Source organism: Pipra filicauda, unplaced genomic scaffold (assembly GCF_003945595.2).
Source record: "Pipra filicauda isolate LSUMZ 115617 unplaced genomic scaffold, ASM394559v2 scaffold406_size631624_pilon, whole genome shotgun sequence".
NCBI lineage: Eukaryota > Metazoa > Chordata > Aves > Passeriformes > Pipridae > Pipra > Pipra filicauda.
Window position 1 is genome coordinate 387,975 of NW_024104539.1, and position 15,517 is coordinate 403,491.

At 45.9% G+C, this 15,517-nt stretch overlaps 1 protein-coding gene across 2 annotated transcripts in view; it reads right to left on the reverse strand.

Moving 5' to 3' along the window:
- Positions 1-502: 502 nt before the first annotated feature.
- The window catches only part of UACA (uveal autoantigen with coiled-coil domains and ankyrin repeats), a 28,417-nt gene continuing 13,402 nt past the window's right edge, over positions 503-15,517 (reverse strand). The window contains exons 6-19 of one of the 2 annotated variants that reach the window (XM_027733945.2): positions 15,027-15,097; positions 14,815-14,921; positions 13,787-13,968; positions 13,305-13,342; positions 12,877-12,963; positions 11,674-11,781; positions 10,605-10,637; positions 10,021-10,119; positions 9,783-9,819; positions 8,829-8,881; positions 4,966-7,644; positions 4,210-4,359; positions 3,097-3,162; positions 503-2,265 (exon numbers count right to left, since the gene is read on the reverse strand). In XM_027733945.2, the coding sequence (XP_027589746.2) occupies positions 2,194-2,265; positions 3,097-3,162; positions 4,210-4,359; positions 4,966-7,644; positions 8,829-8,881; positions 9,783-9,819; positions 10,021-10,119; positions 10,605-10,637; positions 11,674-11,781; positions 12,877-12,963; positions 13,305-13,342; positions 13,787-13,968; positions 14,815-14,921; positions 15,027-15,097 (3,782 nt within the window). In that variant the 3' untranslated portion in view covers positions 503-2,193. The remainder of the gene's footprint in view (positions 2,266-3,096; positions 3,163-4,209; positions 4,360-4,965; positions 7,645-8,828; positions 8,882-9,782; positions 9,820-10,020; positions 10,120-10,604; positions 10,638-11,673; positions 11,782-12,876; positions 12,964-13,304; positions 13,343-13,786; positions 13,969-14,814; positions 14,922-15,026; positions 15,098-15,517) is intronic. The other variant, XM_027733946.2, reaches the window with a different exon arrangement.

A 15,517-nucleotide genomic window follows, 5' to 3' on the forward strand; every position in this document is an offset into this window, starting at 1 on the left:
GAGATAATCCGAATATCCCAAAACTGAATTCTGCTGATGGTGAAGTTACAGCCCTTCCCTTTCAGGTCCCAGCAAGTGAAGGGACTCTGGAGGTGCCAAGAAATTATTTGCAGACATGGCTCAGCACAGAACCAGCAGCAGGGTAAGTTCAGTGAATATTCTTTCATTAAAAGCAGTAACAAAACTTCCCTGGCTCACCCCCAGATCCAACAACTGACAGACAACTTGCCCTGTTTGGTGTAGAAGTGGCCAGAGTGGATTTACCCTGAAGAATTAACTTGTAGAAGTTCTGGGTCTTCACCAATGTCACCAAAATTTTACCAAAACTCACTCTGAAAACAGACAGAAAAGCACAATAGCCCCAACAGAATTTAAACCCCAAAGGTGTTACCTGGTATTTGGGATCATCCAGGCCACTTCAACACCCTTCACACCCAAACTACTTTGCCAAACTACTTCTGTTTCTTTACCTTTAAGAGAATTGACCACTACGATACCAAAATAAAAAGAAAAAACCAATTTATTGATGATGTAAAATGGGAGAGATTTAGAAAAACTTCCAGAGAACCCCCCGGCTAAGGAACATTTTGATACAATATCAAAATATGCCAGAGTTAGTATAACAAAACAAATCCTCTCCAAAAAGTTTCAAGTGATGCAATCATAAAAGAGTTTGGCTAAAAAGGAACATCTATACACTGAGATGTTTTCTGTAATAGTCCTCTAAGAAATTAAAGGAAAGCAGCAGCAGATCTGTTCAACTACAGACACATATTTAGTAAATATATTAAGTGTATTTCTAGAATAAAAACTGCCCTGCACATCCCTCACTGTCTGGAGCCTCCACGTGGCAGTTGCCTCTTCAATTCTACAAGACTCTGCCCAAAAAGGGATAAAATAAGGAAAGAAACATAATACTACTATAAAAAAGGGAGGCCTGGGAGGTGCAGCTGGCTGGGGAGCCCAGTTAAAACCAAGCAGGGAACTCTGCACTGTGACTTCAGTCCTTATTTTTGAGAACTATGGGAGAGGAAGAGTCTCCTCTGCCTCAGGATGCCAGATTCCCACCTGGTGGTTGTCAGCACAAGCTTTAGCCAAGTAGGCTGAGGTCAGCACAGGCCTTGCTCAGTTTAAAACAGCCCCATTCATTACCAGGCTCATTTTTCAATTACTTCCTTCAAACAGTCCCAAATTTCATGTTTTCTTTCATTAAACTTCCTCGTGGAAGCACCATCCTTCACTTAAAAATGCAGCCTTGTTTAATGGGTAGATTCCAAGCAATTAAAAATTCTCCTTGCATTAATCCTCACTATTGGCACCTTCCCCCATAAATAAGATTACAGTACATAATTTACACCTTAAAATTCCAGGAGCTGGCGTTTGAAAATCCAATACCTGAACTGTTGTGCAGCTTAATGAGCTGCTCAGCCTACACCCCCCAGGCCTAATGAAGGATGAAATCATCCAGCAGCAGGACTGTGGCACTGGAATCAAAACGCTGTTCCACAAACCAGGACACCCCAGTTCCACTCTTCCAGCCTGCAGGAATCAGTATTAAAGCACTCAGGAAAGATTTTGGGGGAGAGGGAAGAGGAGTATTAGTGTTCTGATGGAAACACCTGATTTTTAAGTCTTGTAAAAAGCAAAGGCACTAAATCTTAAGCTTATATATTAAATAAAGGCTGTAACTTGGCCAGCCAAGTTACAACAGACACCTAAACACCTTCTATCTACCTCTGCAGCTGACTTTGTGTCACAGCACACCCTGGCCAGCTAATGTGACCAATTAGCCACCTTCTCTTAATCATTAAAGGAGATACAGCCCCAATACTCAGCCACGCTCCTGTGAACAGTTTATTTTTAACCACACCACGAGAGTTCAAGTCAGAGGGTAAAGTGGAGGCTCTGGGTGTAGGCCTTGCTTTAGTAAGGGTCAATCAGACATTAAAATCATTTAGCTACTATGTCATCATTTTGACAGTCAGTTTGACACCAGTTTTAAAAGATGTTCTACATCTTTTATTCATTAATGCAAAAGGAGTCAGGCCTGAAATGGAGCCCTGTTTTAGTGTTTTACAAGAAGAAAATGCTTCAGCTTTGTAAGTTGTTTCATACTGGGAGGTTCTAATTGCAGCTATATCATCACCATTATATAAATGCCATGGAGGTTCTGCCTCCCACAGCCACAGCAGGTCAGCAAACCAGTCCCTGTCTCATCCGGATGATCTGGAGCAGAGCAGCCTGGACATCCTCATCCATGTGGCCCTGGAGAGGCAAACATTTAGTCAAAAATATTTAAAATCTCATCAAACACCAACCATCCATCACCAGCATTAGGAGACTCTTCAAAATCACCCCAAAGTCTTGACTTATTTCTGTGTTTTTACCACATGCTGGGAAATTCTGAAATACTTTGGGGATCCCATGTTTTTTCCCTTCATGGACCTCTCTGACACAGCAGTTTCCTTTATGAAAATATCATGTGGGAAAAAAATTACTGTCTCAAACCATTCCAGGATTCCCTGGGCTGGAGCAGAATTAAGAACACATCAGTAAGACTCACAAATGACATGGGTTTGGGTTTTTGTTGGATCAGTCCATTCTAAATTAAAACTCTCCACGTGAAAGCAGGCACTTGATGCCAGTTTCAAGTTTGAGGTGACAGAATCATGGAATATCCTGAGTTGGAAGGACCCAAAAGGACCATCCAGTCCAACCACTGGCCCTGCACAGACACCCCAACAATCCCCCCCCATCCCTGAGGGCATTGTCCAAACCCTCCTGGAGCTCTGGCAGCCTTGGGGCTGTGCCCACTGCCCTGGGGAGCCTGGGCAGTGCCCAACCAGCCTCTGGGGGAAAAACCTTGTCCTGAGATCCACCCTGACCCTGCCCTGGCACAGCTCCAGCCATTCCCTGGCTGCTGTCCCTGCTCCCAGAGCAGAGATGGAGCTGCAGCCCCAGCGAGTCCCCCTCAGCCTCCTCCAGCTGAACAAACCCAGTGTCCTCAGCCACCCAAGGGGTGCTGCAGTCAGAAACACCCCCAGGGCTGTCCCACAGCGAGGTGACAGAGCAGGGCACTGCCAGGGACAGTCCTACCTGCACAGCACTGAGAAGGTGCGTCCGATACACCGAAACCACCTCCTGGTGCTGCCTCTTGGCGTCCTGGGAGAGACAGGGAGAGGGGGAATCAGGCATTCAACATCTGCTCTTGCCCACTGCCAACTCTGGGCACTTGGTTTTGTGCCCTGACAGACCAGCCAAAGCTGAATTTCAAAGTTAAAGTTATATCCCCTCCATTAACCAAGAAAAAAAGTCTGCTTCTTTTTTTTTTTGTTATTTCTCACTTGCAGCAAACCAATTTTGCTGAGAGGCTGCCAGAGCCAGCCTGGGGGCTGAGATCACGGAATCACAGAATATCCCAGGTTGGAAGGGGCCTACTGGGACCATCAAAGTCCAACTCCTGGCCCTGCACACTTGTTTCACCACCAGCATCACCTGTTTGTTTAAAACCACCAAATTTAAGAACTCTTTGCCTTACAAGGGTCAACCCTGCAAATAGTATTAAAGATGTGTTTGTCAATCTGTACAGAAGAAGGATAACTAACTTTGCTCACACTCAGAGCTTTAATTATGAGTTCTACTGAAGTCACAGGGGCCAAAAACCTGCGTGTGCACCAAATCCCAGCACTGAGCAGGATGTGCTCCCCCTCACTGGCAGCACTTCATGATAAGCAACACTTCAGGGTTTGCAGCCAAGGGAACACAAGTAAAATCCATTACGAAAGGACCATCTCACTCGTTAAAAGTGAGAAAAAATACATGGCTGGGTTTCTGCAAGGAAGTGTTAAAACTGAGCTTGCATTCAGAAATGGTCCTGGTGTGAACTAGAGCAGAGCATCTTGTAGGCACAAATTCTCTCTCTAAGCACAAATTCTCTCTAAATTGTTTGTGTCCTTTTCACCTGGAAAAGCTCCCAAATGTTGCGACTCAAAATGCAGAAGAAAGCAAAAAATAAAAAAAAGATTAGAGAGAAGCAAGAACTCAGGGGAATTAAAAAAAAAAAAAAGAACAAAATGATGACTGCTGCAGTCGCAAAGCCTCAGCCTGCAGCCACCCCCCGCTCCAGCAGCCACAGCCACATCTCCCTGTTTATCCAAGGAACTGAGCACTGCTACTGCACGTCAGACAACACCTTGGGTGAGTACTTACAGCCAGCTGCTGCTGGAGTGCTTTCACTTGGTTCTGGAGCATTTCCACCTGCTGGTTCTGCCTCTTGGAGGGGATCCCGGTGTACGTGAGCTGAGACAGCCCGTTGAGAGCCTGTTTTAACCGCTCCACGTCGTTGAGCAGCTCCGTGATCTTTAAAGAGAGCACCAAAAACACCTCATTTAAGGATGTCTCACCAAAAACTGATGTTCTTTAATGTTCCTGGTAGTCTGATGAAGACCAGCAAGCGTTGAAGGGTCTTTGTCCCAGCTTGCTAAGAGACTTCACTGAGACAAAGGACTTTATTTTCACGACATGCTGGGTCACATTGTGCTTCCTGGCACTGAGATGTGTCAGGTATGGGCCCTGGAGGTCAGCCAGCAACAGAAGCGACAAAAAAAGTGAGTAGCTAAAGATATTCTAGGCCTAACTTCTAAACAGAACAGTGACCCATCTGAAGGCAAGCCAGAGATGCTCAACAAACACAGCTCCAATGGAAGAGTGACCTGATACCCCAAAAGTCTGAAGCTTTAATAGAATTTAAATACTACATGTGATGTCCAAAATATATGAGGGATTAAAAAAAAAAAAACAACAACTTAGTATAACGCAAAACCAGGACTTCATCTGATTTGGGCCTGTCCTGGGGACCTGATGCTCAGCACAAGGTCGTGCTGGAACACCTCGGGAGCTGCATTTGCAGCCTGATCCCTCCCTGCTGAACTGAGAACATCAGGAGCATTAACTGCCACATCCCACCTTGTTATCCTTGGCTTCCACCTGCTTTGCAGACTCCTGGATTCTCTTCTGCAGGTCAATAATGGTTGTCAGTGATTTATCACACCTTTCCTTCTGGTCTTTGATTTCCTGCTCGATGCTGCAGCTCCGCAGCTGGAGCAGCTCCTTCTCATCCTTCAGGGACAGCTCGCTCCTCCTCGCCTGCAGAGCCTCCTCACACGCCTCCTCGTACTTCTTACTCATGCTGGACAGATTTTCAGCTATGCTGCTGATCTGGGCCTCCAGAGAGCTCTTCATGGAGGTGTACTCTGCCATGCCAATCACTTCCCTGCTCCCCAGCTCCGCCAGGGCCTGTTGGCTCAGCTGGAGCTCAGCCTGCAGCTTCGACATTTCCTCGCTCTTCACTTGGTTTTCTCCCTCCTTTTCTTTCAAGCTGGCTTTGACTGCTGCCATTTCTCGTTCCAGCATTTCCTTCATCTGTGTATGTTCCACCAGAGGTATTGAAGACTTCTTCAGAGCTGACAGTTCCTGCTGCAGCTCTCCTACTTTTAGCGTTTGCTGCTCGTAACATTCCTTCTTACTCCTGAGGGCTTCCTTCAGGTCCTCCACGGTGTGACCCAGAGCCTCCTTCAAGGCCTCCATGTGTTCTCCTGAGAGGTGCTGAGGCTGCAGAGCCCTGGGCTCCTGCAGGTCCCCTCCCTGCTCCTCCTGCCCCGTGTATTTCCGTACCAACCCTCTCAGCTGCTCGTTCAGCTCCTCCATCCTGCTCGCAAACACCTTCTCCATCTCGTGGGATTTCTCAGCCAGGATGTAATTCTGCTGCAAGTCATTCTGGATGGACAAAAAGCCACTTTTGAGCTTTTCATTCTCCTCTTTGAACTTCTTGGTCTCCTCCTCGCTTTCCCTGCACTTCTGCTCCTGTTCCTGCAACTGTGCCCTCAATTCCTTCACTGTGGCTTCAAAGCTCTGCTCTCTGTCCTCAAAGGAGGCAACCGGGGCATATTTTGACTTTATGCACTCTTGAATTGTGTCCAGCTCCTTCTTTTGGGCCTCAATTTCCGCATGCAACTGTGAAATCTCCTCCTGCCCCCTGTGATACTCAGCCCTGACCGCAGCATTGCTCTCCTGCAGCTCGTGCACACTTTTATTTAAAGCACTTACTGTACTTTCGTGATCTTTTAAACTTATATACTCTGTTTTTAACTGATCCTGTAAGAGTTTCACCTTGTTTTTCAAAGCTCCATTTTCCTCGTTTACCTTCAGGAATTCATGCTTTATCTCCCCAATTTTCCCCTTCAGGTCTGACAGCTCCCCGTTGGTCTTTTCCAGGGTGTTGTTCAGGACTGATTTAACCTCCTCGTGTGTCGTAGCCGGCACATACTGATCCCTCAGGGTCTCCCTTATGACTGTGTTCTCAGACACCAGTTTGCACACTTTTGCCTGTTCATCATCATATTTTTTCTGAAGCTCAACGAGCTGCTTTTCAAGCTCGATCCCATTAGATTTCAAAGCTTCCACTTCTTTTTTGTGCTGCTCTGGAGACACATACACAGCTTGGAAGTGGCCAATATTCTCACTTAAGTTGTTCTTCTCTGCCAGCAGCTTTTCAGCTTCCACTTTGCTTTCATTGTACTTCTTTGTTAATTCAAACAGCTTTTTGGTCAGGTCCCCCACAGCCTGATCGTTTGTTTTCTTCAATTCTTCATGAATTTTTAAAGGTACATTCTGGCTTTTAATTTCAGTTTTTAGCACTTGGACTTGCTGCTTCAGCATCTTGTTATCAGCCTGCAACCTTTCGAGTTCCTTCTGCAGAGCCTCGTTCTTCTGCGACACCTCAGAAACCACCTTCCCGAGCTCCTGGTTCCTTTGCTCCAGCCCACTCCTCACGTGCTCGTGCTCCTCCGGCCTGACGTGCTGAGCCAGGGCAGCTTTCTGGCTCTCACATTCCCTCTTCAAAAGCACAGTCTCTGCCTGCAGTTTCTCCCGCTCTCCCTCCAGCTCTGATAACCTCCTGGCTTTCTCATTCACCTCGTTTGACAGCAAACTCTTCATGTTCTCAAACCTCTCTGCAGTCACAGACTGGGCCAGCTTGGCCGCCGCTTCTCTGAGCTGCCCTTCCAACTCCGTGACGTTCCTCCCCCTTTTATCTCGCTCCATCTCCAACTTGACAACTTCCTTCTGCAACCTCTTGTTTTCCTCCACCAGCCTTCCTTCGTCCCTCTTGAATTCTTCCACCAGCAATTCGTTCTGCTTAATCTGGTTCCTCAGTTTTCCCACTTCAGCAGAGGCCCCCTCGTACTTGGTTTTCATCTCCTTCAGCTGCTCCCTGAGCTCCTCTGCCACCCTGGTGCTCCCCGAGGCCACCTCGTTGGTCAGGTGGTCCTTCAGAGCCAGGAAGTGGCTCTGCATTTGCTTCACTTTGCCTTCAGAGTCAAACATCCTTTTCTGAACGTCTTTCAAAGCATCTTCCAGCTGCTTTATCTGCCCGTCAGATTCCACCTTGGTTCTCTCACACTCTGATGCCAAAGCTTTACACTCTGATGCCTTGAGGGACAGTTCCCTCTGCAGTTTGCTGATTTCTTCCTTGGCTGCCCCAAAGCAGCTCCTCAGGTTGTCAAGTTCTTTCTTTAAGGTTTCCTTCTCTGAACTGGGTGATTGGACTGGCAGGGACAGCTCCAGGGGCCTCAGCATAGACCTGGACTGGAGGGAAATTGGCACAAAAACCACATGTTTACAAGTCTGAAAAGTCATTTTCATGTGTTTATTGTTTATTACTATCACATTTTAATATGTGAATTGTCACATACAGAACTGTCTTAAATCCCTGTTCATCTGAGCATAACTTGTACAAGAGATTTCCTTCTCCCTTAAAATTGCACTAAGTTATTCTTGCCCATATTACAGAACAGGCATTTCAGCTTCTAACAGTAAAAATCTTGAATATAGCTCTACATTATTGTTTCCCAGCCCCAGGAAAGTTTGGGTTGGAAGGGACATTAAAGCCCATCTCATCCCACCACTGTCCCAGGTTGCTCCAAGCCCCGTCCAACCTGGCCTTGGACACTTCCAGGGATCCAGGGGCAGCCACAGCTTCTCTGGGCAACCTGTGCCAGGGCCCCCCCACCCTCACAGGGAAGGATCCCTTCCCAATATCTCATCTGAACCTAAATCCAAACTCATCAGACCCCACTGACATTAAAGTGCAGGTGTAGTGTATTCATTCCATTCCCCTTGTTATGCTATTCATATTTAATCACTCATCTGCCTGAACAAATTTAATTTATTAAGAGATTTCCCCCATCCCTCAAGCACGTGAAAATAATTTTATAAGGAACCAGAGCAGCGTATGCCATGGTTAACAGAACCCTCTTGCTGAAAAGACTGAGGAATACAGTCATTTGGAATTCTAGAGGAGCTTGGGTTGGGAAGGACATTAAAGACCATCTCGTTCCACCCCCAAGGGTCTGACGGGCCTTGTTTGCACTGGAATTGCTGCTTTAAAAAGTTGACAGCTACCAAACAGAATTGTCAGGAAATGATCACATAGCTGGCAGGAAAAAGAAATCTTCTGAATATTACCCAAATTTAAAGCAGGGAAAAATCATGGAGATGGAAACCCAATTGCACTTTACTCTGTGACAGTTGATCCGGGTTTGAGAAAGCTCATTACAGACCATTCAGCACCCAAATTCCCTAGTATTTAAAGCCTTGTCACAGACAGGACTCTAGAGGGCACCAGCAGTTAAAAATTAACATGGAAGAGTGAGGATGCCTCAAAATTTTGTGTTCAGAAGCAATGCTCAACAAACTTACATTTATGAGGACATTCAGCTTTCCCAGCATTACTATCTCAGAATTATCTCCAGTGGTAAAATATTTCTTACCTGTGATTCCATGGCAAATGCTTGGCCTTGTTTAACTACTGCATCTTCCTTTCCTAGATTTTCAGAGCAAATGGCATTTAGGTTCTGGTTAAAAACAGTAACACAATCACAAGAACTACGATTTTCCTTCCTAATTTCAGTCTGTCCAATGGGGCCATGCAAGGCTGAAGGTTGGTGTTTAAGTACTTGGTATTAAAACAATTCCTCCTTAATTGAGTCACATAAAAAGTCTGGACAAAGCCCTCCTAAGGAAAAGAAAACCTTGGAAAAATTACTGTTGTGCCAGGCTGGGTAAATTGTTCTGCAGAAGTGTCCTGGAAGCCACCTCTCCCCAGTTGCAGGTCTGCACATGAGCACACCAGGGAAAAGCATCTCCTTGCACTCCAAAGAAATGATTCCTCCTGACAGGCAGCCAAACAGCTCTCAAAATGTTATTTAATCTGTCATGAGCTGTTTAGTTACACAAGTGCAAGGCAGGTCTGTGACCAAGCTGGATGCAAAAGACTCCGGTTTGTGGAAATGGAATTATTTCTGACAGGAGTGTAAACTGAGGGCTTGTGATCTGAAGCCAAACCTGCTCCACTCAAGCCTTGCCACTGACCAGTTTGCTGGTGCTAAGCCAGACAGGAGCATTGTTTGAGGGATGAGGGATGGAAAGGGGAGCTCCACGGGGAGCAGGGATCTTGCTCAGCTTGTTTTTCACGTTATTAGGAGATGCAGCAGAGTCACAGTTCACATTTCACAAGGCCAGTCACTGTGAGACTGATGGCAGTGCCCTGGCACCCACCCACCAACACACCCGTGCCCAGCTCACTCTGCTCCAGGGCTCGGGGGGACACCATGCTTGGCTGATTTAAGGCCAACATTATGAAGAGATGACAAAAAAAACCCCTTTGTCTGTGTATTCTAACACTGCCCCAGGCATGGAAAGCTTTAATAATTTACTGTACTTACTAGTTCCAAAGTTACTTCCAGACCCCACAGAGTCCCCCTAAAATCAAACAGCAAGAAACGCAAAATGAAGCTGAAAATTTGCTTTAAACTTTTGGTATATGTTAAACTAGGGATTAAAGGGGAGGGAAGGGTCTTACAAGGCAATAACCACTTAGGACTTCCAACAGTTTGAAGTGTTTAAAGTATTTACTGCTGCACATATCAATTGCTCTATCACATTTCAAATCAATGAACGTACTTCATAATATTTGAGCTTGGCTTTGAGAGCCTCAATAGTCCTCAAGCTTTCCTCCTGCTGCTTCTCCTTGGCAGTGAGGATTTTCTTCAACTCTTCCTTCTGAAAGAGAAAGAAGTGCCAAATAGCCAAAGCCACAAGAAGGGACAGATTTGTAAGATCTCAAGCAACTTTTAAAAAGAGTTTAGGGAGAACTTCAACCAAGATCAGCACTGAGAGAACCCCTAAAATTTTATGTTGAAGCTCTTCCACAAGACTGCTTCTCTACAAGAGGAGTCTTGAAGAATGAGTCAAGAATGTGCACCAACATAATCTGCTGTTGCTTAATTTATTCACACTTATTAGTTTTGCATTACTGAAAGTCACTAGAGGTAATTATAACATTAATTTTGCTTTAAAGGTGCCACAGGAATGACATATATTATCTGTAGTACTAGAAATGCTGTGCAGCTGTACAAACTGACACAGAGCAGCAGATACTTCATTTAGCATTTTTAGACAGCTTTTATTTCCTCTATAGATTTAAATACATTACTGAAATGAGAGAGTTGCTTCCCCTATTTCCCAGTGCAGGTGACATATCGTACCTCATTCTCAAGATCATCTGCAAACATTTGCTCCTGTGAAAATAACAAAAAAAAATCCCCCCCAAATCATTTTGTCAATGATGTTTAAGGGGCTTGTACACAGTTCAACAGCTGAGAAATCCACCCCAGTTCCTAATGCTCCCCATCCAGCTTTATCTCCCCTGCCAGAGGTTAAACAGGAGTTAGGGATGTCTGACAGAGCTGTGTCCCCATAAACTGGAACATTCCTCAATTATCTGAATCAGACACCACTGAGGCAGAAAAGTACAACTTCAGAAGAAGTTTGCTGATTTTGGAAAGTGACTATTAAGAAGTTTATTTTATAAAGGCAATGCTGAAGAGAGAAGCTCAGACAAGGCAGTGATTCCAAGAAGAAATTCTTTCTATCCATGTGCTGCATTCAGGAAGAGCTGCACAAATGTACCTCTACAAAATGTACAAAATGTTTGTTTCAGTAAAGAAACAAACATGAGCCTCCACAAATAAAAAACCAGCAAAAAAAAATAATCCTGGCTTTATTTTCTTTCTGCTGGTCATGCTCAGCTCTAAGGTTTTTTTAAAAACCAAGGTTTTTAAAAAAAAAAAATTGTGTGAGAAATTCCCATTGAGAACTTTGGGTTTGTTTTCTTGCCAATTGAAGATTTTTTCCTCTCTGCTTCCACTTACAATAACAGCTGGAAAATCAGCAGATGGTAAAGTACTGCCACACACCACCTACATTTAATTGGGCAGATGAGGTTCAGTCTCCAAATTACAGCCTGCCAGGACACCCCGAGGCTCCTCCTGCACTGTGAGGCAGAGCCAGGAATGTTATTGCTCAAATTTGTGGGTATCAGTGAGTGATACTGCAACAGGTCTGCTCGCAGTTTGGATATTACTACAAGTCCTGAATATTACTACCAGACCAAAGGCTTTTGCAGCAGCAGAAAATGAGTGACACAGAGCAGTAATTCCCAGAAAAGGAATGAAGACCTCGTCCTAATTTCACGTACTTTTCTTTCTACTCCTACTGTCAGCACCAGGGGCTTATTCCAGCTTTCAAGTCAGGTTATTCCAAGCCCTGGTTTACCTCATTCAGCTGCATTTGTAGCCCACTGATTCTGTCCAGCAACATCCTTTGCTCCTCCTGCACTTCTCTCATCCGATCTTTCAAATCTTGGTTTTCCAGCTCCAAGTCCTTAAAAGTAAAACATGAGGTCAATAAATACATAAAGACCACCACACTGCACACACCTTGGGAAAGGTAAAGAACCTGAACCAGCAGTTTTAACAGCCACTAAAGGCTCCAAGCCTTGCCTAAGGAGTCCTCTGATGGTTCTGTGGCCTCTCTCCAGGTCAGGAGCGTTCTCAAGGTTTCCACAAGCACAAACTCCTGAGCCTTCAGGCCCCTGAGCTCCAGACAGCTCATTCCTGTCAGTGCACACACAGGTTGTGGAAGGAGGAGCAGAGTGGGGTCACCCTGGGTGCTGACAGCCCTCAAGAGCTGCTTATCTGTGTCTGTTAACACGTACAAACAGCTCCTGTTAAACCAGCTCCTGACACCAACCTCTGCAGCCAGAGGTGCCCTGGAAAAGCCTGTGCAGCAGAGCAGCCTTTCAGTGTGAAACTGTTCCAGCAGCCACCAGAACCACCCCAGTGACATCCAAATCCAACCCAGTGATGGGTCTTTGTGCCTCAGTCAGCCAGTGCTCACATGCCAACACAAAGCACCTTTAACTCTTGCCTGAAATCGCTGCCTTAACTGTGGAGCTGCTTCAGCCCCCCAGAGAACAGAGATCTTTATCCTCCCATTACAAAGCATTTCAGAGTGAAGGCCTCAGTTTTTCAGGGCTTTGTTCCCCATGGCTTAAAACGCTGTTTACCTTTTTGAAAACTGTAATGACATAGGAAGGGGATGGGAAATTAATGCTGGTTGGTAGAACTGTGACACAGATTACTCTGAGTATGACACAAACATACATCTCTTGAGAGTGCTGAAAAAATAAATCTTGCTGGTTTGTGACTCTGATGTTACTGCAGAGACAGAGGTAGGAAAGGTTATGGAGACTTGCAATTATTTATTACACAAAAAGTATTCTTCCTGAAAGAAGTTTACAGCTTATCTGCATAATTGCCACATTCCACAGTCAGGCAATTAAGTTTTAAGTAAACAGCAATATATGACCTTTCTTAATGGAATCATTAGTGCTTCCTTTGCAAGCTCATCTTTCTTTAGTTCATCTGGTTCATTATCCACGTGGGAACACCCAAGTCACAGGAATCCTCCTCTTACCTGAGCACTGTGTTCCTTCTGATACAGTTTGACATTCACCTCCTCCTGCACAAACCCCCGACTCCACTTCTGTGACATGTTGCTAATCTGTAAATACAGCAGTGAAACATGAATCTGTGCTCCTGTTGTGTCCTGCAGACACCCTTTTCTGGGGATAACAGGCTGCTCCCACACCCCTTTCAGCTTCCACGGGGAGCAATCCTACAACATTCCCATTTTGACAGCTTGCTTCACAACAAGAGGTCACCCATGATCTCATCCCCACACAAATGGGAGGCTTGTCAAAACTCTAATCCTGAATATGCACATCATGGAATATTTTTCACACAGAACCAGCCACACCATCTGATCCCAGCTACAGATAAAGTTTAGAATCATAAAATACTGAATAGTTTTGTATCACAGCACAATCCTAATCAGATACTTACCTTTTGCTCAGCCTGCCCTTTCTTCATGCTGTCTCTTCCTAAAAAAGCACCACAAAACCAGGAAGTTACAAAACACATTTCATTCAGATTCAGGCAACAATGCAACACATTCAGCTAATTCTATCCACTTGCCATGCTGGGAGGACATTTCAAAAAAAATAGTTCACCACCCCCCAGTTAATCAAACTTGGAAACATGCACAAAAGCAAATTTTTTCTATAAATAAGGCTGAAACCTCCAGTGATCAATCCTGCAATGCCAGGTTCAGCAACGTTAACCCCTCGAGGCATCAGAGCCTGCATTTACCTTAAAAGCTTTACTACAACCAAACACAAGCCCAAAACCTTTCTTTCCCCACCCAAAGAGGCAGTTTATCAGCTTTGTGGCCAAAGGACCACAGCAAAAGCAGTCCCTGCAGACACAGCAGTGGGGACACACAGTTCAACCCAAAGAGCAAAGTGGCACAACCAGGTTCCTCCTACCTTTGCCGGAGTCCTCAAGGGCAGCTTTTATTAAAGCCAAAATGTCAATATTGTCCCCAATCCTGGCATAGTAAGCACAGTCATGCCCAAGGCCATCAGTCAAACTCACATCCGCACCATTCCTGAGCAAAACCTCCACGGCATCCCTGCAGCCGTACTCACAGCCCAGCATGAGGGCAGTCCTGGGGGGAGAGAGGGGTGAGCTCTGGGGAGCCCTCGCTGGAGGGAGCAGCTCTTACACAGAGAATCCCTTGTGCTTTCGTGGCTAATCACAGCCAAGACACCTTCCCTCTATCCGGAGAGGAAACAGCTTTAAAAAGTCATTTAGCCAACGTTTAAATATTTGTTAAAAAGCAAACAAACCCACTACAATAACAGTATTTTCATGAAGGCAGCACAAATGTGCTGCCTCTGAGAGTCTCCCAGTGTTTTGAAAACTTTGGCTTCCTCTATTAGATACAAATCTCAACAGACACAACAAACATGAGCTGAGGAGTTTAGACAAAGTCTGGAGAGGGGAGCACCTGGGAGCCCTGGCAACGCTTCCCAAACACTTCCCAACTGCAGGATGTGCCATGGGAGTAGCCAGGCTTTGTCCCACGGCAGCCTCACGTCCCTCAGCCACCAGGCAGGAATCCTCCAAGAAATAACTGGCAGAAGCAGCAGCTACAAAGAGAAACCCCCTCCCCTGGCCCAGAAACAAACCCCTCAAGGCCCTGAGGTCCCTTCAGAGCTCCAGTGGACTCAGGAGTTCTTGACAAAGCCCCCCTTTTGTCATGACCCATTTTGCACATTGATCCCAAAGGGTGCAAGATGCAGCTTTGGACACAAACTCTCAAAACAACCACCTACAGGTTCTCTGCTGGCAGGAACAAGCCTGGGTGTGTTTTAGATGCAACGAGAAGCAATAAAATAAGGGTTCTTTCTCCCCAAATTTAGCACATGTATTCTGCAGCCTGAGAGCTAAGGGGCAGCTTTCCACCCTTCAAACACCAGCAGTTATTCCAGCACCCCTCCATGTGCCTTACCTGTTCTGTTTGTCCCTGGCATTGACATCTGCTCCTCTGTCTATCAGCAGCTGACAGACTGTGGGACGACACATCTGAGTGGCCAGCACCAGGGGTGTCCTCCCATCCTGGAGACAGGGAGGGGGAAAGACATGAGGAAAGGGAGAGGAAGCAGAGGAAGCACAAGAACTGCCCCAGGGTTTGTGCAGGAGAAGGGGGAGAGCAGGACTCACTCCGTCCTTGGAGTTCACCACGGCGCCGTGGTCGCACAGGAGCTGGATGCTGGAGGAGCAGTCTGACATGGCTTTGGAGAGAGACAGAGAGAGAGTCACACTGCTGAGAACAGCCCTGGGAACCCCAGACACCTCCCTGGGTGGACTGGGCTCACAAAACCTCACACAGCTCAGTTAAAGCACTGCAAGGCTCTGTAACTTTGTTCTCCCGCCCCCAAAGTGCCCGAAGGAAACCAAACCCTCCTGCCCCTGACACTGTGCAGCACCAGGAGGGGGCAGAAAACCCAGAGGGAAGGGATCTTATCCTCCTGACAGCTCTGCTCTGAAACTCTGCTCGTGATTCCTGCTGAGCATCATACTAGAAAATTCACAGGCAGCAGAAGAGACTCTCACACCTCCAGCCTCCAAGACTGTTAACTTCATCACTGAGGACAAATGTCACGAGAATATAAATCACCCTCTCCTACTACAGTCACCAAAACTAAAAGAAT